General features: G+C 39.7%; 1 protein-coding gene across 1 annotated transcript in view; it reads right to left on the reverse strand.

Moving 5' to 3' along the window:
- gabra1 (gamma-aminobutyric acid type A receptor subunit alpha1) overlaps nucleotides 1-20,318 on the reverse strand; it is a 127,839-nt gene extending 107,521 nt beyond the window's left edge. Inside the window, exons 1-3 of the mRNA XM_020938710.1 lie at nucleotides 20,211-20,318; nucleotides 18,673-18,734; nucleotides 17,247-17,352 (exon numbers count right to left, since the gene is read on the reverse strand). Coding sequence (XP_020794369.1) covers nucleotides 17,247-17,352; nucleotides 18,673-18,734; nucleotides 20,211-20,318 — 276 coding nt within the window. The remainder of the gene's footprint in view (nucleotides 1-17,246; nucleotides 17,353-18,672; nucleotides 18,735-20,210) is intronic.
- Between the last annotated feature and the right edge of the window lie 5,544 nt (nucleotides 20,319-25,862).

The following is a 25,862-nucleotide window of genomic DNA, read 5'->3' on the forward strand; positions in this document are numbered from 1 at the left end:
CTGCTTGTGCTCATGATGATTTAATGACATACTGTGGAACATTCCAGGCAAAGCAATAACATGTCCATAGAGACGAGCAGATGGGGGACCCTCCATCAGAAAAGTGACATGGTGCACCCAACAGTTTAGACATCGGTGGTACTGGTATCTTAGTCTGATTCATCAGCCGGTTTCACTTTGTGGAAACCGTCTGAACCTCGCAGCGTTAGAATTCGTTCGCTCAATGGTAGGCAGGTACTTTTTATTTAACCAATCACTGCTATTTGGTTGTGACATATGTACAGTGTTGGGAAGGTTACTTTTAAAATGTATTCCCCTACAGATTACAGATTACACACCCCAAAATGTAGTTTGTAACGTAATCCATTAAATTACTTAAAATGAGTAACGTAATCTGATTACTTTGGATTACTTGATATTGTCATGTTTTTTTAAACGACATGAATGTAGCAACCACATCCTGAAAATTCTTGTTTGTTGTCTTCAAATTGTCTGAGCCCAAGTCTCCATGAATAAACAACTGTTTGCTGTAGAGAAACAAAGACCACGAGATCTTAATATAAGAGGTTTTGTCTGTTAAAAGACAATAACAAGATAAGCTTTTCCTTAACCACATTAAAAAATATTATTGGTAGAGAAATAATTTTTTATATGAGATCACCTTAAATTATGTCAACCTACTGTTAGGTGTCATGTTGTTTAGACCTGGTTTAGTCCTGGTTTAGTCCTGATTTTAGACCTGATTTTAGACTTGGTTTAGACCAGGTCTAGACCAGGTCTTTAGTTCTGGTTTAGTTCTGGTTTAGTCGTGGTTTAGTCCTGGTTTAGATCTGGTTCAGTCCTGCTTTAGTCCTAGTTTAGTCCTGGTTTAGTCCTGGGTTAGTCATGGTTTTAGTCCTGGTGTTAGTTCTGGTTTAGAGGTGCACAGGAGGAAGCGCGGTTTACGCGAGAAAACACGTTCCACACGCGGCGCACGAGACGGCGGTGTCCACGCAGTAACTACGGAAGGAGACGTGGTCCGCGGGTTGATGATGACGATGATGAAGGTGTGTGTTTGTGTGTGTGTGTGTGTGTATTTGTGTGTGTTTGTGTGTGTTTGTGTGTGTTTGTGTTGCACGTCCCCTCATGTCGCAGGTCACTATAGGACAGTAGTGCAGATATTATGAGTCTATGCAGGTTGTTTTCACCAGTGCCAGTAGCTCCTGTTTCACATTTAAGTTGTAGGCGATTTTATATTTGTTTTATATATGTATATATATATATATATATGACTGACACCGCCAACTTTAACATGACGTTTACATCGCTCTTACTGTCGCGTTCTGTTTGGGTTTCCGGCAATGAGTGGAATTACCGAAATAAAAAAATAAATAAATGGGATGTAGCACAAAATGTGAAAACAGGAAAATACCGCCTTGTAATCCACTTATTTCAGCAAAGTAACTGTAATCCAATTACCACTCATTAAAACAGTAACTGTAACGGAATACAGTTACTCATAATTTGTACTCTGATTACGTAACGGCGGTACATGTAATCCGTTACTCCCCAACACTGCATATGTAAAGCCAAATCATGTAAGAAGAAGGGCAATAACGTCTTTCGCCTTGATAAAATTCACCAAACATTTTCTTTGTTCTGGCTTTAAATCCTCAATCCCGGGAATTGCTGCCAAAACAGAATGTCTGTCTTCATCTACATCCATCTCGACCGCTTTGTTTACTGTTGTGCTGTTCCACAAAAGGGACCCAGACAGGAGCTTGAGTTTGACGTCATGGCTTCACATCTCTTCACTGACTGGTCTGGTACGTGGTCTACAACTTCCGGGGTTCTTGCAAAGCGTCTAGTGTATTCCGATTCCTGACCTAGTCACTGGAGAGAAATGAAATTGATTGGAATTAATTCGGAACTAAACTGAACCTAAACTTACCTCAAGATAACTAGAGGCACTGTTCTGTCTGAAGCGCTTTATTCAAGTTAGACTAATCTGAGCTTTGTTTATCTGCCCATAAAGAAATTACTTAGCTGGAACTACAACAGATGAGCCAATTGTACTGTTAAACAAGTCCTCAAATAACATTTCACTCAGAAGCGAACTAACATTAACCAACTGTTTTTCAGTTAGTTACTCACATTAGTGTTGAAAATGAAACACCTGAATGGGACTATGAATGCTTTTATTGATCACAGGCTCCTGAAAATGTGCACTTTAAATCCATTTTGTGTCTTTTCAGTTTTGTCAGTTTTCAATCTTAAAACGTATCCGGCTAATAGGTGCATTCGTGTCACCATGGCAACTACTGAACATTTCTCTATAGACAAAGACGCAGCACACCCCGTAGAATAATGTCACTGCAGTTTATCAATTTCTCACAGTTTTTATTCTATTTTTCACATTAGTTTCGTGTTACGGGCCTGTTTTTGCCCATCTTTAGACCATCCCAGATTACACCAAATGTTCCGAGCGACTTCTGAGTGTCGGTGCGAATAAAACCAAGTCTTAATTTCTCCCCGAGGCGCTGGACATGCTCACATTTAGGCCTGAGCGGGCATCCACGCATAAGTGTTGACAATAATCTGATACACGCCTCAAACCCTGCTTCATTTTTGCTCACACACCCCATCCCAGCCCGTTGGTCAGATGCCTCTCCGGTGTAAACCCATGCTAAATATGTGGTGTTCTCAAACTCTGGCTACAAGGAGAAGGAGAGGTCATCAAGATTAGCGGTAGATAAGAGATAGAGAGAGCACGGAAAACTGAACAGAAAGATGGTGATAAAAATATGAGCGTGGAAAGATGGAGAGAGTGGAGAGTTTTTGACTTCGAAAGCCCAAGCTGATCAGATGATACGGACTTTACTTGGACAAAATGCTACTTTTCAAAACATACAAATTTCAGATCTAAAGATGTACTATGTAACTTTTCCTGGGAAGGGTCTGCCACCATCTTCTCCTTCTGAAAATGCTATTGCTTTGCCTCAAACAGGCATGTCCAAACTACGGCCAAATGCGGCCCTCAGACAATGTTTTCTTGGCCCTCAGGCTTCCAGGTCAATTGGCCCAAATCACCTTGTATCAATTAAAAATGAACTTTTTACTGCAAGTTTTTTTTGAAAATCCACTTTGATACAGCTGATATTTAATATTTAGTGTGTGGTTTTAAGGATCTTAGCATGAATAAAGACTGATTGCTCATTCTAACGAGTTAAACAGACACATTATATTATATTTGAATTATTCACTGTACTGAGCTCAAGTCTGTCGCCCTCGATCAGCCCTCTGCTTTGTCTGTGTTTATCTATGTGGCCCTTGATGAAAAAAGTTTGGACACCGCTGGCCTCGAATGTTCCACAGCATTATGCAAAAACGTTAAATCATGTTAAAATGTTGTTCTCATCAAAAACAGACCTGGAGTTGTGTTTTGTTTCATTCACACGTTTGAGTAATCCTGCGTTGTAGTGCTGTCTACATTAGCCACGCTGGCGCCACCTAGTGCCTCCACTCAATTTCATTTCTCTCCAGCGACTAGGTCAGGAATCGGAATACACTAGATGGTTCGCAAAAACCCAGAAAGTGTGAGTTCGGGCACCAGCCAGTCCGCGAAGAGCCAGACATTCTGCGTTGGCAATGATTCCTGAGATCGAGGATTTACAGCCAGAACAAAGAGAATGTTTGGTGAATTTTATCAAGGGGAAAGACGTTATTGCTCTTTTTCCAATGGGATTTGGGAAAAGCTTAATATACCAGTTAGCACCGTTAGCGGCACATTACATACATCATGACCAAACAGCAGCGATTGGTTAAATTTAATAAAAAAGTTTCCACCTACCATCAAGTGAACAAATCCTAATGCTGCGAGGTCAGACAGTTTCTATGAAGTGAAACCGGTTGCTAAATCAGGCTATGTCTACATCTCCAAAGCATAATGCTCTGTTCCACCTTATGATGTCACGAAGAGGCAGTTTTCAAATTAACAGCTACTTTTTGCATTTTGTTTAGCAAAAGTAAAGTAAAGGCAATTTCAGAGCTGAAATTATCCAAATGACTCTAGTGAAGGTGTATGGGGTTTAAAAACTTAAGTCCTTTACACATGGGTGAATGAAACAAAACACAACTCCAGGTATGTTTTGATGAGAAAAAAAGCATATTATGGGCACTTTAAATGTATCTATCTTCAGGAATGAACAAACAGGTCAGATCTGTGGGGAGGCAACCCTGCTCACAGAAAGAATGCATGTTTTTCTAAGCTAATTCTGAAAAATAAACACAACTGAATACATGCAAGATAGCCAAGTTTACTTCTACACAGTTAAACATTCCAGGCAAAGCAAAAACATCTCCATGGAGACGAGCAGGTGGCAGACCCTCCACCAGAAATGTTAGTGCACCATTAACACTTCCAGAGTCAAATCAGAAGTATCATGTAGTGTAGAAGAAAGTGCAGATCTCAAAATGTAGAGAATAAAAGTAAAAAGGATCCACTGTAAAATTTGCAAAACAAAAAGTACAGATGCCAAATATCTGTACTTATGTATTGTACTTTTACTTTTGTACTTTGTTACCTTCCATTGGGCATAGATTAAACAGTTCAGATCTGTGGAGAGTCGTCCTTATTCACTGGAAGGAATCTTTGTATATTTTTGAGCAACAGAAACACCCATAATGAATAAATGCTAGATGGATGTTTAATGAAAATAATAACATTTCCATAGAGACGAGCAGGTAGCAAACCCTCCACCAGAAAAGCTCCACAGTGCACCTTGAAGCCCGTTTCATTACAATATCATATTTTTAGTTTTTTAGCTTTTACACCGGTGCAGAAGTTCAGAAGTAAACAGCTCTTAAAGTGTCAAAGTTACATAATAATTGGTATTTTAGACTGTCAAATGTTTTCAAGCAGAACACAACAAGCAAAGAATGGCTCTGAACCATGGACTCATTTGCAATTTCATTTTAGAACATGGCCAGACTTTGAGACATAGTATGTTTTATTTATCAAGGTTTAGGTCAGGCATAAAGTACACCGCCCAATCCACCGTAAAGAAATTGCCAATTAACTCAATATCACAAAATTCTACTGTACTTAACTCAATATGCACATAGTTATATATGCAAATACCTCTGAAAATAACTTGTTTTTGAGAGGGATTTCACAAAGTTACTGGATTTTAACAAACTGGATTTTGACCAATAGGGCTGCACAATTTGGGTGAAAAAAATATCAAAATTTCAACTTTTCCGACAAGCTCTGTGATTTGCGATTTGTGATTTTCGGATTTTCGGATTGCGATTTGTGATTTTAGGATTGCGATTTGTTATTTTGTGATTTTAGGATTGGGATTTGTGATTTTAGGATTGTGATTTATGATTTTAGGATTGCGATTTGTGATTTTAGGGTTTTAGGATTGTGATTTATGATTTTAGGATTGCAATTTGTGATTTTAGGATTTTAGGATTGCGATTTGTGATTTTAGGATTTTAGGATTGTGATTTATGATTTTAGGATTGCAATTTGTGATTTTAGGATTTTAGGATTGGGATTTGTGATTTTAGGATTTTAGGATTGTGATTTATGATTTTAGGATTGCAATTTGTGATTTTAGGATTTTAGGATTGCAATTTGTGATTTTAGGATTTTAGGATTGCGATTTGTGATTTTAGGATTGTGATTTATGATTTCAGGACTTCTGTTTCTTATTTTAAACACATCCAGAAGAATTGACAAAAAGCCTGAAATCCGAACTGACAAACTAATCCAAGAATCACAGAGCATGTTTGTACACATCGAAAGTAGAGGGTTTGCAGTTTTTTAAGCAGAATAAAACTGAATATTTTGTTGATTGTGGAGAAAATTATGGTAGTAAAAAAACTCAAGTCTTTGCAATTTTCGTATTACGTCCATTCAAACTGCAATTTCTAATCTTCAGTCGTACCAACAAATACAGTAACTAAACCAGAGCTATTGAAGAAAGCCAGTGCACAGGAAGTCGAAGAATACTTTGAAAATGTATTTAGTTACAGAGTACTAAATACCTCCATTAAAATATATAGTATTTTGCAGTGTATTCTGATACATGGCCCAATCAGAGTACTATATTCTTAGTACTTTGAATACTATTTTCTAGTGAAGGATCCATCACCTGTTTGTTTCTATGGAGATGTCATCACTCTGCCTGGAATGTTCCACAGTATAACAATTAAACAGCTCTACTTTACATTTATTCAGTTACAGGTGGTTTTATAGCTCAAAAATACCAAGAAAAATAGACATTCTTACACAGATCTGACCTTTAACTTGGTCTGGTTTGGTCTCCATGACGATAGAAAGGTTTAATATCACACTGTGTAACATTACAGACAAAGCAATAACATGTCCATGGAGAAAAGCATTTGATGGGCTCTTCACTGGAAAAGCTGCGCAAAGCCCCTTATAAATTATAGTGTAAAAGTGTAACATAAGATTAAAAACGGCTTTATATTTGTTTCACAGTTTGTTAAGAATTTCACGTGCACTCACCACCAGAGCTTTGTTGCTATTTTGTGCACTTTTCTCTCTAATTCTGTGCAGCTGTGTGATCAAGTACTGCCATGGAAGAAAATAACTATTCTGAGAAAAATGAAAAAGTTACTGTAGTGAAGTAACTGTACCTGAATACAGTTACTGAAAATTCGTATTCTCAGTTCGTTTTCAGTTACTAGTTTTTAGTTATGGTTAGGTACAATATTTACAATTCACTCATCGACACAACTTGTACACAACTTTCAGATGTATATATTGTGTGTGGTAGTTTTCATGACGATAGTATTGCTTTTCCTGCGTGGTACTAAAGGTCCCATATTGCGCAAAATTTACTCTTGTGAGCTCTTACATTAGACACAATGAAATCCAGGCACTCCAAAGAAGTAAAAATCGCACAAGGAAAAATATAGTTAAAAGAACTTTATTAAGACGACCAAAGTCAACATCGTTCGACCAAACTGATCAAACTTAAGCCTTGATGAAGACCAGTTTGGTTGAAGCATTTTGGCTTTGGCCATCTAAATAAAGATCTTTCTTTGTTTCTTTCTTTCTTATCCTCGTGCAATTTTCACTTCTTTGGAGTGCCTGGATTTTGTTGTGTCTAAAGTTTTGATATTTTTTTTTCCAAGAGCACTCTCTAACCTGCCCTCACTGATTGGAGCACCTGCAGCAAACAGCCACATTTTTGTTTTTTTCAGTACCTCTTACATTATTGAGCTGCCGACATTTCCAAAACTCAGAATGCTCTGTTCTACCGTTTTGTATATCATGACGCTGTAATTTTCTACTTAACAGCTACCTTTTACAGTATTTTGTTTAGTTGAGATTGGTAATTCCTGTTTTCAGAATGCCACTAAATGAAAAAGTAACTGTACCGGAATGCAGTTACTTAAAATTAGTATTCTGAACACGTATTCTCAGTGCATGTATTCAGTTAGTTCCAACACTGGTCATCCACTACAGTATATTTACATTTCTCATATTCCTAGGCCCAACTAATACGCAAACATGTCTCTATTGTCCACAACGCTATTTACTATACAGCCCGATGCACATGCAAGGTTATGGATGATGAAATCTATGCCATGTTAATTACATGCATGCACAATCAACCACCGTACGTTATAAATGATTCAACACACAGGCGCATTGCACTATATAACCGAGAATCGCATTTTTCATTGTAATGTACGAGCTCCCCCTGGTGCTCCGGCTCGCGGCGGAAATACTCGGAGGGATGGGACGAGATAGAGAGATGTCCACGAGATGAAATTGGATCTACGAGAACGAGACAAGTCGAGATTTTGACTTTATTTAGGCGATAATAAATGCATTGTGCAATTCCGTTTCCGATTTCAGCCTCGCCGTGTTTGATTTACTCGATTCAGTATTTCTGCGGACGTTGTAGCTCTGCTTTTGGGGACTATACTCAAAAAAGTAACTCTATTTTTCCGATCCAAACGTGATTTTTTTTTCCCAAACTAAACGTGAATCCAACAACGTGAGGAACATATCTCGCGAGATCTTGTCCCATCCCTGCAGAGTTGGTATCTCGAGGCAAAAGGAAAGCAAAGAGGAAGCGAGGAAGAAGCATGTATGTGTTGATGAAGTGGAAGCCATTTCTTCTCGATTAAAACATTGCGCGCCAACCCCACCTACAGGCCATTTTCATAGCAGCAGTGTCAAAGCATTCGTATTGTCACCAGTTTTCTCTCCTGGTCCTTGGGTCAGTTTGTGCCAAAGAAATCTCCAAAACAATTTCCTGTGATTGCCAAAGTAGATCGTGAAGGTCTGATCTAGTCTTTCTTCTGGGTTTGTTTAAAGGTGCATTGTGTAACTTTTCTGTTCTGGTGGAAGGTCCGTCAAGTGCTTTTCACCATGGAGATGTTGGTTTATGATGGTAAACCTTTCTATCTTCATGGAACCCAAACCAGACCGAGTTACAGGTCAGATCTACGGAGAGGCGATCCCGCTCTCAGTCAGTATGTTGGTTTTTCTAGGGATTTTTGAGTTATAAAACCACCTGTAATTGAATAAATGTAAAGCAGAGCTGTTTAATGTCATACCGTGGAACATTCCAGGCAGAACAATGACATCTCCATAGAAACAACCGCCAACAAAAAGGTTACACAGTGCAACCTTAAGAAGAGAAAGCCTTATTTTCTTCTAATCTTGTTATGGTATTTCAATTTCAAACTTGGTGTTGATGCTAAGGAAAAGGTTCAACATTTTCACTTTTTTTTTTTTTTTTTTAAACCATTTTGACGAGAAAAAAATTCGAATTCCTATATTTCTCTTAAATAATAATATAATACATGAATAAACAAGTTAATATCTGGGTATCATCTTTTTTGTGTTTTTTTTTTTACTTTTGCCCATTGAAAAAATAAAAATATGTTGTTGAATTGTTAATCACTATGGAAACAGTGCTCCATTTTCATCACTCGGACTGATTTTTCTCCTGTTTGGGCTTGTCCTGGTTTAGTGCGAGGTTAGTCCTGCTTAATTCTGGGTTAGTCAAACTTTTAAACTTATTTAGACATGTTTTGGTTCTAGGTTGATTTAAAATTGTTTTAAACTTAGTTTAGGATGCGTTCACATTTGTTACGATCTTGAATTCTAGTTTAGTTCTGGTGTTGTACAAGTGTCAAATCCATTTAATCCTGTTGAGTAGTAGTTTTTTTATTTATTTTATTTTTTTCTTCCAGCAAATGGTTCAGGGCTGGTTTATTGCAGCATTAATCCTGGTTTAAGGTCAAGGTTAAGGAACACTTTATTGTCCCCGAGGAGACATTTTGTTCTAGATTTATCCAATGATAGACTTCAACATTCCTCCCCACGGACGTTATTTAGCTGTTTTCAATCCAACAAACACAACACACATTAAAAAAATTGGTGAAATGTTTTGAATTTTAAAAAACTTGGCAGTTGATAAGTCAGAATTAAAGTGCATTTGGTTTTCAGGTGTATTTTGGAAATAGACTTGAGAAGAAAAGTACAAAATTCCAAGAAGTAGCGCTGAGTTCTTAGAAAGTGTCTGTGTTCTTGAAAATTCTATCAAGCGCAAGGACAGTTAACAAGTGAGGAAGCGTTTTGTTTTGTTGAACATCCATTTAACAAAAAATAAAGATGTTATGATTAAACTGACTCAAAAAAATGAGAACTATTGAGCGTTTTGGCCCTTCATAGCATTAGGGTTGCTAGGTAACAGTTATGTAATTCCTTCTACGTATGTCATATCTGCTGTCCATGCCAAAAAGTGAAATTATGAACTTCATGAAAATTACAAAAGGTATGAAAACTAACATGTACATGGTCAGTGTGTGTGTTTGTGTGTGTATGAACATTGTATACTATATTTCACTTGCAGTGCTACAGTTTTGTTGCTTGATTGAAGGAAGGAAACTCGTTTATGCAACACATGTGACATTTTCACTGTTTTGAGGATTAAAATTGGCTTTTTTCATATTAACTTTGCAGAAGAAGTGGTTTAACAAAGACTTTTAGTATCACAGCCATTATGTAGCCCTCAAAAAAGTGAGAATGTCAAACGTATCCCACAAACATAAACAAACAACAAAACTGTTGCTACACCAAAAAATATTCTTGGCGATATATCGATACAACAGCCTATGATATCGATACTGTATCATCACATTAAACGATACAATATATCAATATTTCAATATTTTTGGACACCCTTAATCACAATATATCGAATCACAAGTCTCTTTGCTTAAATGAAAAGACAGAGGAAACTACATAGACCATGATCCTTTGCTCCATTTCAGTGTAAACTACATAAAGAAATAACAGTTCTAAGCATTTTTAAGTCTTAGTTGTTTGGATTAAGTCTTGTCGAGACATTTTTAGAGGAATAAGTAGCACATATTCACGTTTTTTTAGGCTCCACAAAATATCGCAATAAATATTGTACCGTGAGATGTATATCATGAAAATATCGTACCAAGAGATTTGGATATTGTTACATCTTGAGCCTCCCACCATATCGTGTACTTCCTCACGATATCGCAATAAGTATCGGACCGTGAGGTTCATACCGTGACTATATCGTATCGTGAGACTTGGATATCGTTACAGTGTGTGTGTTTGTTGCGTGCGAACATCGACGTGTATTGGATTTTGTTCAGTCTTACAAAAGCCTTAGTTCTTTGGATTAAGTCTTGTCAAGGCATTTTAAGAGGAATAAGTCTCCACACAATACTCCAATATATGCGTATCGTAAATATCGTACCGTGAAGTTCATGCCATGACTATATCGTATCGTGAGACTTGGATATCGTTACACCCCTAATGTTTACGAATTTACAAGTACAAATTCATGTTTTTTGTTGAACTCATGAGCACTAAATCATCTGTAATTGTATTAAATGTAAGAATTTAGTTTAATGGAACATTCAAGGCAATTTAAATGGCAAACCTTCCACCATAAAATTTACACAGTGCATCTTTAACTATGATTATAAATAGGTTTTAGCGATACAAGTAGTTGAAAATATATAAATGCACTTTAAACCTGCAGCGTTTTCATCCTGGTTTCCTTGGTTTCCTCCTCCCTGACTCGGTCCTGGTTCGGCCTTGGTCTCTTCTCCACCTATCCTCCTCACAGCGCGCTTTTGCCTCTTTCGTCGTTGGCGGATATCTAATTATAAGGCAATTTCTTTCTGTTGCCAGCACACCGTACAGAGGAGCGCTCGGGCTTCCTGATTACAGCGTCTTCTCGAAATCCCTTAAGGTGAGCCGTGCATGTGCCATCCCACTTCAAAAAGCCGCTTCGATTATACACTAAATCTCTCGGTAATAATTGCTCTCCCGTTTGCGGTGACAGTCCCTCATCAGGATTTATTATTTTCCTTCCGATTCCGCCCTGTAATGCGCTCAATATTCACAAGCACACGGCGTCACGTATTTGCGTTTGCCGGGCCGTTCATTTAATCTTGATCGATCAAACGGGATCAAATGTTACTCATTACCATGGATTTTGCAAAGACAAGAATCCATTGATGTTTGGGGCCTTTTCAGAGCGTGCATCCAATTGAAAGGGGTTTGGCAAATGCGCGTTTTGTTGTTCCATATTGAAGCGAGGACAGAAAAGCTCAAATTACCGACGGCGTGCGAGGACGACACGAGGGATACAGTTTTTGGATGTTAAAAGTGCATTGTGTGACTTTTCTGGTGGAGGGTTCTTCATGAAGCTGTTATTTCTTTGCCTGGAATGTTTCGCAGTATGGTATTAAACCTTTCTATTGTCATGGAAACCAAACTAGACCAAGTTACAGGAGAAATAACCCCGCTCACAGTCAGAACGCCTGTTTTTCCAGGTATTTTTGAGCCGTAAAACCATTTGTAACTGAATAAACGTAAGGTAGATCTGTTTAACGTCACGCTGTGGAACATTCCAGGCAGAGCGATGACATCTCCATAGAAACAACCAGGTGACGGACCAATCAAAAAGTTACGTAATGCACCTTTAAACTCCACAGAATCAGAAGAACTCACAGAACAACATATTTAGCTCAACTATTCGCCGAAAACAACATACAAAAATATTAGTTTGTTCCGAGTGCCGCCGTCCTTTGCTCCCCACGCTAAGTCACACCCCCTTCAGAGCACGATCCCAACACAATCAGCATGAATTCTGCCAATAGTGAAGCTACTGCACTTCGAAACATGTTTGTGAAGTTGTAGTACTGTTTTGTCACCCGCTCTTTTATATTCATGAACATTGGTCTTACAGGAGCATGGGTTACATATTCTTGGGGGCGGAGCCTTGTACAAGAGGCGTGGGCTCGTACCTACTGAACGCAACGAGGGTTCGGATAGGAGGAGTCGGAAAAGGGCCAACGCATGCAGTATAAAACCTCTTCAGGCATGTTTTTGATGAAGAAACAACGTCATAACACGGTAGTCGATTTTGTATAATACCCCTCTCCTTAAATTAATCGCCGAAGCAAGTCCTGCTTTTCAAATCTTCAACTGTCGAGATTTCACGGACTAAATGTCAGAATTGATCCTATTAAGGTGTTTTGCTCGCGATTAGAAGGACTCAAAACCATACACGAGAACGCTACGTGTCTATCCTCGGAATCAATGCATCGGCGGCCACGTGACTCCCACTTGTCAGCTCGCATTCATCCGCTCGGGATCGTCTCCAGCGGGTGCTCGTCTGCTGCTTGTTAGGAGACATCTGACACCTCGCCGTTGACATTGAGAAGGGTGTCTTTACATTAGCCCCGTCCGAGCCTGCAGCCATTGTCAAAACCACAGCTGTGTAGACCACCGCGAAACAGAGCAACGCCGCTGTCCGTTCAAGGCTAGATCACGATGTAATTTTCTTCCTACAAGGTTTGCTAGAGTTTAAAGTGATCTTTTTGCTGGTCGGAGGAAATCGTCAGACTATTATTGTGCGTATTGCTTTGAATACCGTTCCTTGGTTGGTACAACTCACTTATCCATGACCAAAGAGCAAAACGTGGCTGAATTTGGAGCATATATCAGAATAGACTTGTCACCCTCGTGTCAAGTCATGAAAAACTAGGACAATTAACTCACAGCAATTAACAGCCCTGCGCAGCTATGAAACTTTTTGTTCGAGGGTCCGTCAGCTGCTTATTTCTACGGATGTGTCACTCCTCTTCTTAGAATGTTCCACAGTGTGACATTAAGCAGCTCTACCGTACATTTATTCACTTACAGGTGGCTCAAAAATGCTTAGAAAAACAACCATTCTGACTGGGAGTGGGGTCGCCACTCCACAGATCTGACCTGTAACTTGGTTTGATTTGGTCTCCCTGAAGATAAAAAGGTTTAATGCTATACTGTGAAACATTCCAGACAAATCAAAAAGGATCTGACGGACCCTCCACCAGAAAAGCTACACAATGCTCCTTTAAAACGACTTAAAGGTGCACTGTGTAACTTTACAGGAGAGGGAATGCAACCTGTTTGTCTCCATGGAGATGTTAATGCTTTGGTTTGAACTGAAATGTCCACAATATGGCATTAAACGTATCTGTCTTGCATTTATTCAACTAAAGGTGTTATATTTATTGCTTAAAAAATATATATAATAATAATAATTCTTACAGTGATACTGTAATTTGTCTTGCAAGTCTCCATGGAGATTCTTAAATCTATGGCCATACTGTGGAACATTCTAGGCACATCTCCATGGAGACAAGCGGACGACGGACCCTCCACCAGACAAGTCACACTCTACATCTTTAAATTTATAACATTAACTTGCTTTATTTGAGTAGATTCAACTTGACAAGTGTTTTCTTAGATTTCATTTCTTATTTCAAGTGCAAAGAGTTTAGTTTTTTTTTGTTTATTTGTTTGTTTTCTTGTATGTCTACGTGTATAGCAAGATTTTTATTGCTACACACTTACACACACAATATTTTCATATATTACGTACAAAAATTCTTGTTCCATTGGTAGATAATTTTTACTTGTCAAGTGAAATTTACTCAACATTTATTCATCATGATAAAACTTCCTTGATTCCTGTAATTTGTCTTGCAAGTCTCCATGGAGATTCTTCAGTTTATGGCCATATTGTGGAACATTCTAGGCACATCTCCATGGAGACAATCAGATGACAGACGCTCCACCACACAAGTTACACTTTACATCTTTAAATTAGCACCATCAACTTGCTTTATTTGTGTAGATTCAACTCATTTCTTATATCAAGTGCAAAAAGGTTGTTTTTTGTTTTTTGAGTGCACATTTCCACGGAGACAAGCAGACGACGGAGTTACACTTCTTTAAATTAACAACATTAACTGACTTTATTTGAGTAGATTCAACTTGACAAGTGTTTTCATAGATTTAGTTTCTTACTTTACGTGCAAAGAGTTGTTTTTGTATGTGTATAGCAAGATTTTTATTGCTACACACTATATTTTCATATTTTACGTACAAAAATTCTTGTTCCAATGGCAGATAATTTTACTTGTCAAGTGAAATTTACTCAACATTTACTCATCATGATAAAACTTTCTTAATTCATGTCCTCATAACTCGGTTAGATTTAAGTTTTTGCAGTGAATTCCTATAAAAATACAAGCTCAGAAGTCCTCAAAATGGCACCCGGAGCAGGAAAAACTAGTCACTTAACTCTAAAAGTAGGTTAATTTCATTCTAGAACTCAACATTACGCTATAATTACACTACCTTAGATGAGCCTATACATAAAAAAGCATGCCCACTTCATCTAAATCACCTCTTTTAATCTAAAACTCACATGTGATGGGACGGAGATTGGAAAGCCAGCAACGTAACATATGCAAAAATCCAATATGCAAATCAGAGCTCAGTAGGGGGCACACAATTAGCGGAAGCCACCCCAGCAAAAATGTAAAACAGGCTAGTTTTAGGAATGAAAAATGTGCAAAAGCTTTGAGCAACTAGGGTCTCAATAGATGTTTTTAGCAGGCACAACCACGTTATGATGTTCCCTCAAGTTGTTTTATACGACATCTATGCATCTTTGAGTACTACATGAACCCTATTTTTGTTATTTTTGTTGTAATACGCGAAGATTTGAGACGTCGGGGGTTGCATAAATCACTTCTACGACTAATTATTAAAGCGAAAAAAATGAAAAAGCAATTTGATAATGTTATATTCGCCAAAAAAAAAGGTATTAAAATGTTAAGTAGAAACGTTTTTATGTGTCATCTATGCATATTTGAGTAAACTTGCCATATATATGAACCTATTTTAGTTATTTTTTTGTCGTAATGCTCGAAGATTTGAGGTGTCGTGGTTGAATAAGTCACTTCTGGCTCATTATTGCTTCATTCTGCTATTTATTTGTTGCAGCTTCTTTATGATATATTCACTTTAGGTCATGAAAAAGTCATGGATAAGTTTAGAAATTTTGGCAGTGAAAGAGCCGGAACCTTGCATTCCCACATTAAGGAAAGGAAACTATTTACAAAACAAGTAATAGTATTTTGTAGAGATTTTTTAGAACCATTAAAGCGTCAAATGTAGTGATTTTGTTAAAAATTGTAGCTGATTTTAAGTTTTTTTTGTTGTTGTTCTGTTTGGTTTGCTCAAAATTTGGCCAGTAACTCAAATGAAATGATCTCAAAGATGTAGTGGAGTAGAAAGTACAGATACTCTCAAATGTACTGAAGTAAAAGTAAAAAGTATCCACTGCAAAATGTACACAAGTGAAGCACATTTACCTAAAAATTATACTAAAATCTTGTACTTTTACTTCTGTAATTTTGGTTTAGGCAGTGGTGGAATGTAACAGCCATTTTTAGCTCATCTGTTTTGTTCTTGTTTTTTTTCCCAGGTGAAAGATTTCTGATATATTTTTAGTGTTTCTTGTGATTATTCTGCTTTATTTCAACTGCCAATAGTGTAAAATTTCAAGTTAAGCAATATATCGTGCTCCAAAATACTCCAAAACACAAAAACGTAGATGAAATGTGTGACCATGTGAACCTTCTTTCATCTAATCCAGCTGCCTCCCTGGCTTAACTGCTGACACAAAACATATTTAGATCGTGTTAATTCGTTTCATTGTTGACGTTCTGAGTGCCACTTTCCTTTGCTCCCCAAGCTAAGTCACTCCCCCTTCATAGTGCGACCCCAACACGTTTTGTTTTGCATCCTGCTTTTATATTTTTGAAAACTGGCAGCGCAGAAGCTCGGTGGTGCAAGAGGTGTGGGCTTGTGCCTCTAAAATCGAATTGCAGAAATCGAAATAAGGCCCCGGAGAGATCACAAGATGACTCAAACATGCATGGATGACAAAAAATACATAAATTGACACATGAAAAAGCACAAAAATAGATGAAAAGGGTGACCAGGTGAAGCTCCTTGCGTGTGCCTCGGCTGCCTCCCCGACTGGATGACTTAGTGACATATTTACTGGGGGGGGTTGGACAAGTCGCCTGATAAGAAATGAGCCATATCCCAGCAGGAAAAGGTCATCTAATGACAGTAGTAGACGCGTTCTGACGTTTGAAAAGGTTTTGAGTCTACGGCGTTTTCAAGACGTTCGGGCGGATATTTTGGTTTTCAAGTTTGATGTTTTTGCTGCAACACCTGGTTTCCCTTTCATTCACTTTAACTGCGAGTGATGACACTTTTCTTGTCGCACGTGGGTCTCAAAATATAAGCTCGCCTTTGCTAATTATAGGCGTTTGGAAAGGGCTCGAGTCTTTGGTGTTTTCGAGATGTTTGCATGGACTTTTTTTAGGTTTTCTAGTTAGAAATCATCATCGTGACACCTAATTTCCATTGTTTTCATTTTAGTAAAGGTGCTGTCACGATATTTAAACGTTCAAACTTGATTTCGATACTAAGGAATTCACTCAATACTCAATACCAATACAAAATATTGATGCTTTTGTTATCTTAAAGCTCAAAATCATTCTAAAACAGCTCAGGAAAGCTTAAATTTTGTGTTTTTGCAGTACTGATACATGCTCAAGTGAGTATCTAGTTTTGATATGAGTTTTAGTATGTATTAGTATCTGATTTTTGCTCATTTTGACAATCCCAACGGAAAACTTTATCGATAACTGCGTCCAATCCTTCAGAAAGATCTATCCTCCGCACCAACTTTTTAATATTCCTATTTCAAAGTGACCCAAATGATGTAGCCATACAAGTTCATGGTCAACAGTGCATCTCATTCATGGCATAACATATTTTTATTTGAGCATCTTCTTACCTTTTCCCGCCCAGTGCAACGTCGATGCCGAGCAAGAAAGCCCAGAGACACAATAGGGCCGGCCTGCTCCGTCCACACATCTCGGCGATATGAGGACTTTTCAGTGCTAGAGGTCAAATAAAAAAGCACACAATCAACATACAGGCAGTGAAGCTAGAAAGACATGACTAACCCTTGTCTCGTAATGTTGCCCGATAGTGCGTAAATCCAAATAAATACGCCGGGACGCACGCATTGAGTCCTCACGCGCCACTTCACGTATGCGCCCCCCTTAAAGATTTGACATCATCATTTTGAATTAGGAGGCACGTTGGCTGGCCCAGAACTACACACCAGCACAGCATAGCGCGGTGCGACGTGATTTAAATCGTTTGGGGGGGAAAAAAAGGCGGCAGTCACGTCAAACGCTAATCGTGTTGTGCGTCTTAATTAAAAACATATGCATCTCCATCGCGGTTTCCGAGCGAGCGAGCGAGCGAGCAGCGCGCGTGTGAGCGTTGTAGCACCTGTACACAGCCTCCCTCCGGTCTCCCCCCCGTACCACCCCGCCGCCTCCTCCTTCCTCCTCTAATACCCTGCAATGTGAAACGCGTCGCAACCGCAATATCAAAATCCCGTACCGAAAATAACGCCATTTGAATCCCTCTCAATCACTAATCTACCGTGATGTCAGCCCCGTTACAAAAAAAGAAGTAGGTAGGGTTCCGTTTGGTCGCCGTGGTCCGGATAGGGAAAGCGAGCGAGCACACACTGGCGACATGAGTGGACTTACTTAGTGATTCTACAGAGGAGAGTCCACTAGTCGGATGTGATGCTCCAAGACGCGCGATGGCAACGTTGGAAATGCACTAAAATGAAAATATAAATCCGGTGTTTGACAGGGATTTGATTATGCGCGAATGGTGCAGATTAGCAGCAAATCCCCCACTTCTTTCCGCAAGTTATTCAGAGGAAAGACCGCGGTGTGATTGCTTTTAGGGCTACACGAATTTCGAATGCAACTGGCATCGATGCGTCTTCAATAAACATGGAACCATTTCGCTTCGTTTGGTCAAATGTGCCTTGACGTTGGTATTTCTAATTGGACATCCGTGGAGCTTGTGACTGAAGCATCAAACAGCCTCAAAACGCACCTTAATTACGACGGCAACTCCCCCAGTATGCCCTCGCAGTAAAAAACTCAAGCAAGTAAAATACACATAATCCTGGTTGCTTTTACGCGTGGAAAAAAAACGAGGAATTCAAAGCACACTTACGCCAGATACCAAAGGTTTACGTTGTCCTCTAATTTTGAACTTTTCCAAGTGAATACGTATCCTAACCCGGTTTGAATGAGGCAAAATCCTCCTGTGTGATCTCAGATCTGACGAATTTTCGCTTGAGGCTCGAGAAGCGGCTGCTGACGATATGCGCAGGTCTCTCTCACTGCTCATTGGTGCCTGTGCTGCCTCCACTGCTGCTGCCGCTGTAGCGCGACTCCAACTCTGTCTGTCGGCAACATAAATGTCCCCTAACTACGACCAACGCGCACCGTAACATAACAGACATCGTGTTTGGTGATGGTCGTGAGCGCGGCGCATCCAAACGCAGCGCTACGGAGTGTACCGCTGTGATATAAAGCCCATCCCGCCCATGTTATATGCAGCACAATTCAACTTCCACTGCCGCTGTCGCCCCTAATCTCTTCTACACTGGCTGCTAAATAAAAATCCTCTTACATTTGCGGCTGGAATCCCTTGTCTCTCGCTCTCGATTTCTCTTGAATCTATGCCATGATAAAGCAGCTATACCATGTAAGTTACGACACGAAGCAACACACGCACATACAGGCAAGCAACGGGATCGAAACAGGCGTCCAGAACACACCAAACTGCAGGGAAAATGTTAGTTTCCTCACCCGCTGCAAGAGTCCTCCTCGTAGAAACCAAAACGAATAAAATAAAATCTCCACTCGCTCCTCGTCGGCGCTATGGAAAGCCCTCCGCGTTTCGCATGGAGACAAGCCGCCAAGCCGTGTGCCTCTGTTTACAGCACCCCCCAAAATCTTATGTGTGCTGCTACTGCTGCTTATTACAGCGTGCACGCACTGAGAGAACGGCGCTCTCGAGAGAGAGACGAGAGCGAACGAACGAACGAGAGGCGAGAGATGCGAGGAGGAGAAGCGTACATCTGCAAGGAGGCAAGGGAAAGGAAGGGAAGGGAAGGGAAGAGAAGCAGGCAGGCAGGAAGAGCAACGGATAGATATTTGAGCAAGTTAAGTCCCGATTTAGATGACGTTTTTATCGGCGAGGACAGCGCGGCGGAAGACTGCGATAAACCAACAGCGAAAGGCGGTAATTTCCAATGAGCGCAGTGTGTGAAGCCCAGCTGTTGATTTGTTAAGGACGCCTTTTGGAGACGTGTTCTTCGCCCCGAGTTTTGACTGTGGCACACTGGGAGAGAGCCGGCAGTGTAGTCACGTCAGTCTGGTCTGCAGTGCTACGTTTCCTCTGTCACCAAGTCTATTAGTTATGAGAGACGGGTCTTGGTTTTCACGCGTAAAATGTGCAAAATACGTTATGGGGCAGCGCGTAATGTTTATGGAAATCTCAAATGAGCAATTATAAAACGGCGCGTTTCCACATCTGTGTCACAAAACCTTCACGAAACACGTTGTCCTATTTGCATAAACTAAACCACGCGCGTAAATGTGCCGTACTGTGCCAAAATCACACGTGTTTTAGTCCTAAATACGGTTTATTTGACTGTACGTGACGCGTTTTCCCACTTTCTACTTCTCCTATATATATATATGACTCGGCTCACATCCCAGACAAACTCATAAGCCTATGCAGCAGGTGCGCACCAAATTCAATAAAACCCACAAAGTGATAGCAGCAGCAGCAGCAGCAGCAGACCGATGCAATAATGTGGATCGGCCGCGCTGGAGTTTACACAGAGCTCTCTCCTTTCTCCTGAGCTCACGTCCTTCTCAGACGCAACCACTGCATGTGACTCGACGGCGGCGGTGGTGGTGGTGATGAGGATGATGATGTGCCCGGTGCTCACGCGCGTGCACGTGGCGACATGCATAACCAACACGTGCCCGCGTGCGTGTACGTGTGCGCGCAGAGAGAGAGAGAGAGAGAGAAAGAAAGAGAAATAGAGGGAGGCTGCCGAGGTAGAGTGAACGAGAGGGGAATAAAGTGTCGCGCTCCCCTTTTACGCGTTTTAATAACCTTCACTCGTCGTGCCAAACCGGAGCTGTCAATTACAGGTAGACGCAGCGTCGGCTCCGTGCGTCCCCGCGGCGGCTGAGAGGACGCGCCGTTGAGATGAGATGCGCGTAGAAAAAGGCAGGAGATGGATGACGGTAATTTGGGTGAAAGATGTGCAGGTTATGGGAAAATAATCGCTCGCACCGTGAACTGAGCGGCGGAATATCAAAAGCGGAGATGTTGACGGAACTGCGCGCGCCCCCCGCCCGCCCCTCGCTTTGTGCTCCCGACACCACCTGCTACAACTATTTTCTTCAACTCTCCGCCCAGCTCACCGGGACAGGCACGGGAGAGGGATGTGTATGCACATTAACCAATATCAAGGCCATGCAAAATACATTTATACTACTACTACAACTACTACAACTACAACGACTACTACATTACTTCTAAATAATAATAATAAAATAATGATAATAATGTTCAGCAGGAAGAGAGTGATGTGTATGCACATTAATCAATATCAAGACCATGCAAAATACATACTGCTACTTCTACTTCTATTAATACTACTACTGCTACTACTACTACTACTACTATTGCCACTACTTCTACTACTACTATTACTTCTAAATAATAATAATAAGAATGTTCTGCAGAGAGAGAGTCAGGGGAGAGGGATGTATACACACATTAACCGATATCAAGGCCATGCAAAATACATACTGCTACTACTACTGCTACTACTGCTACTACTACTGCTACTGCTACTGCTAATACTGCTACTGCTACTACTACTGCTACTACTACTACTACTACTACTACTACTACTACAAAAAAAATAATAATATTCTGCAGAGTCTGGGGGAAGAGTGATATATATGCACATTAACGGTATCAAGGCAATATAAAATATATACAGTACTGCTACTACTACTACTGCTACTGCTACTGCTACTGCTACCACTACTACTACTACAACAACAACTACTACTACTACTACTACTACTACTACTACTACTAAATAATAATTCTGCAGTGAAAGAGTCAGGGGGAAGAGTGATGTATTTGCACATTAACCGTTATCAAGGCTATGTAAAAGACATACTGCTACTACTGCTACTACTACCACTATTACTACCCCTACTTCTAATACTATTACTTCTAAATAAAAATAATAATATTCTGCTGAGTCTGGGAGAAGAGTGATGTATACACGCATTAATGTTATCAAGGCAATATAAAATGCATGCAGTACTACTGCTGCTGCTGCTGCTGCTGCTGCTGCTACTACTTTTATTACTGCCACTACTTCTTCTGCTACTATTTTTTTTTACTTCTAAATAATAAAAATAACAATATTCTACAGTGAGAGTGTCAGGGAGAAGAGTGATATATATTCACATTAACCAATATCAAGGCAATATAAAATACATACAGTAATAGTACTGCTACTACTGCTACTACTATTATTACTGTCAATACTTCTACTACTACTATTACTTTTAAATAATAATACTTCTGCAGTGAGAGAGTCGGGGGAGAGTGATGCATTTGCACATTAACCAATATCAAGGCCATGTAAAAGACATACATACTTCAACTACAACTAAAATTACTATGAAAACTACTAAATAATAATAATCTGCGGTAAGAGGGTCTGGGGGAAGAGTGATGTATTTGCACATTAACTGTTCTCAAGGCCATATAAAAGATATACTGGTACTACTACTACTACTGCTACTGCTACTGCTACTCCTCCTACTGCTCCTACTACTACTACTCCTACTACTCCTACTCCTACTACTACTACTACTACTCCTACTACTGCTACTCCTCCTACTGCTCCTACTACTACTACTCCTACTACTACTACTACTACTACTACTCCTACTACTCCTACTACTGCTACTCCTCCTACTGCTCCTACTACTACTACTACTACTCCTACTACTCCTACTACTACTACTCCTACTACTACTACTACTCTACTACTACTACTACTCCTACTACTACTACTCCTACTCCTACTACTCTACTCCTACTACTCCTACTACTCCTACTGCTACTACTACTCCTACTACTCCTACTACTCCTACTGCTACTACTACTCCTACTACTCCTACTCCTACTCCTACTACTACTCCTACTACTCCTACTACTCCTACTGCTACTACTACTCCTACTACTCCTACTGCTCCTACTCCTACTCCTATTACTACTACTCCTACTGCTACTACTACTCCTACTTCTCCTACTACTGGCACTACTTCTGCTATTACTTCTAAATAATAATTTTGCAGGGAGAGAGTCAGGGGAAAGAGAGATGTATATGCACATTAAACGTTATTAAGGCCATGTAAAATACATACTGCTACTACTACTACTGTTATTGCCACTACTACCACTACTACCACTACTAGTACTACTACTACTACTACTACTAAAACTACTACAAAAACTACAAAATAATAATAATAATCTGCAGTGAGAGGGTCTGGGGTACAGAGTGATGTATTTGCACATTAACCGTTAACAAGGCCATATAAAAGATATACCACTACTATTACTACTACTACTACTACTACTGCTACTACTACTACTACTACTACTGCTACTACTACTACTACTACTACTACTACTACTACTACTACTACTACTACTACTACTACTACTACTACTACTGCTACTACTGCTACTTCTAAAAATAATAATCTGCAGTGAAAGAGTCTGAGGGAAGTGTCAGGTATATGCACATTAACCATTATTAAGGCAATATAAAAGACATACTACTACTGTTATTACTATCACTACTACTACCACTACTAAATCTACTACTATGATTACTTCTAAATAATAATAATCTGCAGTGAGAGAGTCTGGGGTAAGACATACTGCTACTTCTGCTACTACTACTTCAAAATAATAAGAATAATCTGCAGTGACTATTTTTATGTTATAGTTTGTGTATATTTATATAGCCTAATTTTGGTGTAATGTCGAGTATAATAGGTTGTAATTAGGAATGTGATGGATTTTAGTAAAAACGACACAAAAGCAATTAGTTTGTTTGCATCCCCAAAGCTCAGAATGCTCTGTTCCACTTTGTGATGTCATCAATTGGTAGCTTTCAAGTTAACAGCTATCCTTTTACCTCTTGCACAGTAGAGATTGACAATTCCAGGTCTGAGATGATCCAAATGATTCTAGTGAAGGTGTTTAGAGTTTAACAACACAGCGGAGCACTTCCTGTATTACCACATGACATCACAAGGTGGAGTGTTTTTCATTTAAGAGACAAACTCAGCCTAAATATGCAATATTTGCGTGTAAAACACAACTTCAGGTGTGTTTGTGATGAGGAAACATTACAGAATAGATCAGGATTAGTACAGTCCAGTCTGGCTATGCGTCTATTGTAGGGAGTATTATACCTGGATAACAAGGTCTGAGCTGGTAGTAATATTCTGGGCATGAAAAGGAAATAAAATACAGCATTATTTTTGAAGTTCAACCACCACATCTCATCTCAAATTAGTCCATATAGCCTCTCAAGATGTTTTTGTGTTTTGTCAAAATGTACTGTCCTCCACTTGTTTTTCCACTGTTCTATCATAAATGGGCACTTGAACTCTTCCAGGCAAACCTTTAGAGAAGTACACACCAAGCACACAAGCTCCTCTTTAATCTGGAGAGCACCTGCCATTTAAAAACCCCAACGCCCTCTGACCAATCATCCCTCTGTTTTATGAAGGGCCCTCCACCTCGAGCAACACTTGATATTTTTGCCATAAAAGAGTAAAAAGTTAAGAGTCTGCACTTAACGTCCAATTACTGTGTTCTATGACGTTATTGGGAGGGGAAAAAAGAAACAAACACAAAATGAACCGTCCAAAGCAGAATGGAGCTTTCCGTTCAGTTGAGCGATTGTATTTAGGTCAAGGTCTTTTTAATGGCAAGTCCAGTGGGGACCAGTGTGAAGCAATGGGCATGGGTCCATTTTACAGGCTACTGGCGTCACATAAAAAATGTATATTATAGCTGAAAGGCATGGATAATTAAAGGGCTGGAGACAGAATATGTTCTTTCAATGGAGCATCAAATCACACAAATTACACAACTGTTATCGTATCCAAATAGTGTGTTAGAATGTTGTTTCCTCATCGCAAAAATATCTGGAGTTGTGTTTTGTTTCATTCACACGTTTTACACACAAACCCTGCAGATTTAAGATGAGTTCTCCTCTCAAGCAGAAAACACTCCGTTCCACCTTGTGATGTCATGTGGCAATACAGGTTGTGCACCACTGTGTTTTTAAACTCCATAAACCTTCACTGGAATAATGTGGTTCATTTCAGAGCTGGAATTACTGCTATGCTGAGCTGAAGGAGGCAGGTGTTAAAGGGACAGTCTAAAATGATGGACATGAGACTTCATTTCCTAGGCCCTGTCCACACTAGTATGTATTTGAGTCGTTTCATTGTGGATACAGTGTTAGTCCACACTAATCTGATGGAAAAGAGCTCCAGAGACAGAATGATCTGGTGCCGCCAGCTCCAACGAATTCATCTGAGTACAGATCTGATCCGGCACCGTGGGGACACCTGGATACGCTGATATGCTGTCGTAGGAGCTCTAGTTGCGTCCTTATTGGACCATGTCACTGTGACTTGAGCCTTCCTGATTCACTGGGTTTGTGACATCATGTGTCACTATTGAGGAAAACAGTTTAAACAAACTACAGACAAACAGGAAATAGTGTGGCTAGAAATACTTGCACAGAACAGACTCACCATTAGCAGAACACCTCTCGTCACAAAAAGAATACCTATATTCCACTGAGTCATTAGCCATATGGTTTTAAGTTTGTTTCTGTAAATAGTAAACAAATAAGCACCTGTAATTGAATAAATATAAGGTAGAGCTGTTTAATGTCACACTGTGGAACATTCCATGCAGAGCAATGACAAAAAGTTACATAATGCAAATTTAAAGCTCACAAGAATCAGTTTTCCGTAATATAGGACATTTAAGCAACAGTATCTTCTTCACATTGGTATAGTGAGTCCTCAGTCCTACATTGACAACCTGTGCTGTTGTTGTGTCCTCGGGCAAGACACTATACTCATCTTGCATATTTAAGAAAGTGACGTGAAAGTGACTAGTGATGGTCTTTGCAGATTGTTTTAGTCTGGGTCAGCTAGAAGCTAAAGAAGTACAAGGGTGGAGAGGGAATGAAAAGAACACTGCAACATAAAGTGAGAAATATATCGGACTGGAGCTAAAGGTGGTAATGTACAGTATGTGTTAATGTATAGATAAATGGGCGACTCGGAATAGCCCACACTGAAGGTTTAAGATAGTCATGGGTGATTGGTCTGTGTGACTAAAGGTCAACTCAGCAATTAACTGTCCATAG

This window comes from Boleophthalmus pectinirostris, unplaced genomic scaffold, assembly GCF_026225935.1.
Source record: "Boleophthalmus pectinirostris isolate CB_2022bp ecotype Guang Dong unplaced genomic scaffold, ASM2622593v1 HiC_scaffold_12, whole genome shotgun sequence".
Lineage (NCBI taxonomy): Eukaryota > Metazoa > Chordata > Actinopteri > Gobiiformes > Gobiidae > Boleophthalmus > Boleophthalmus pectinirostris.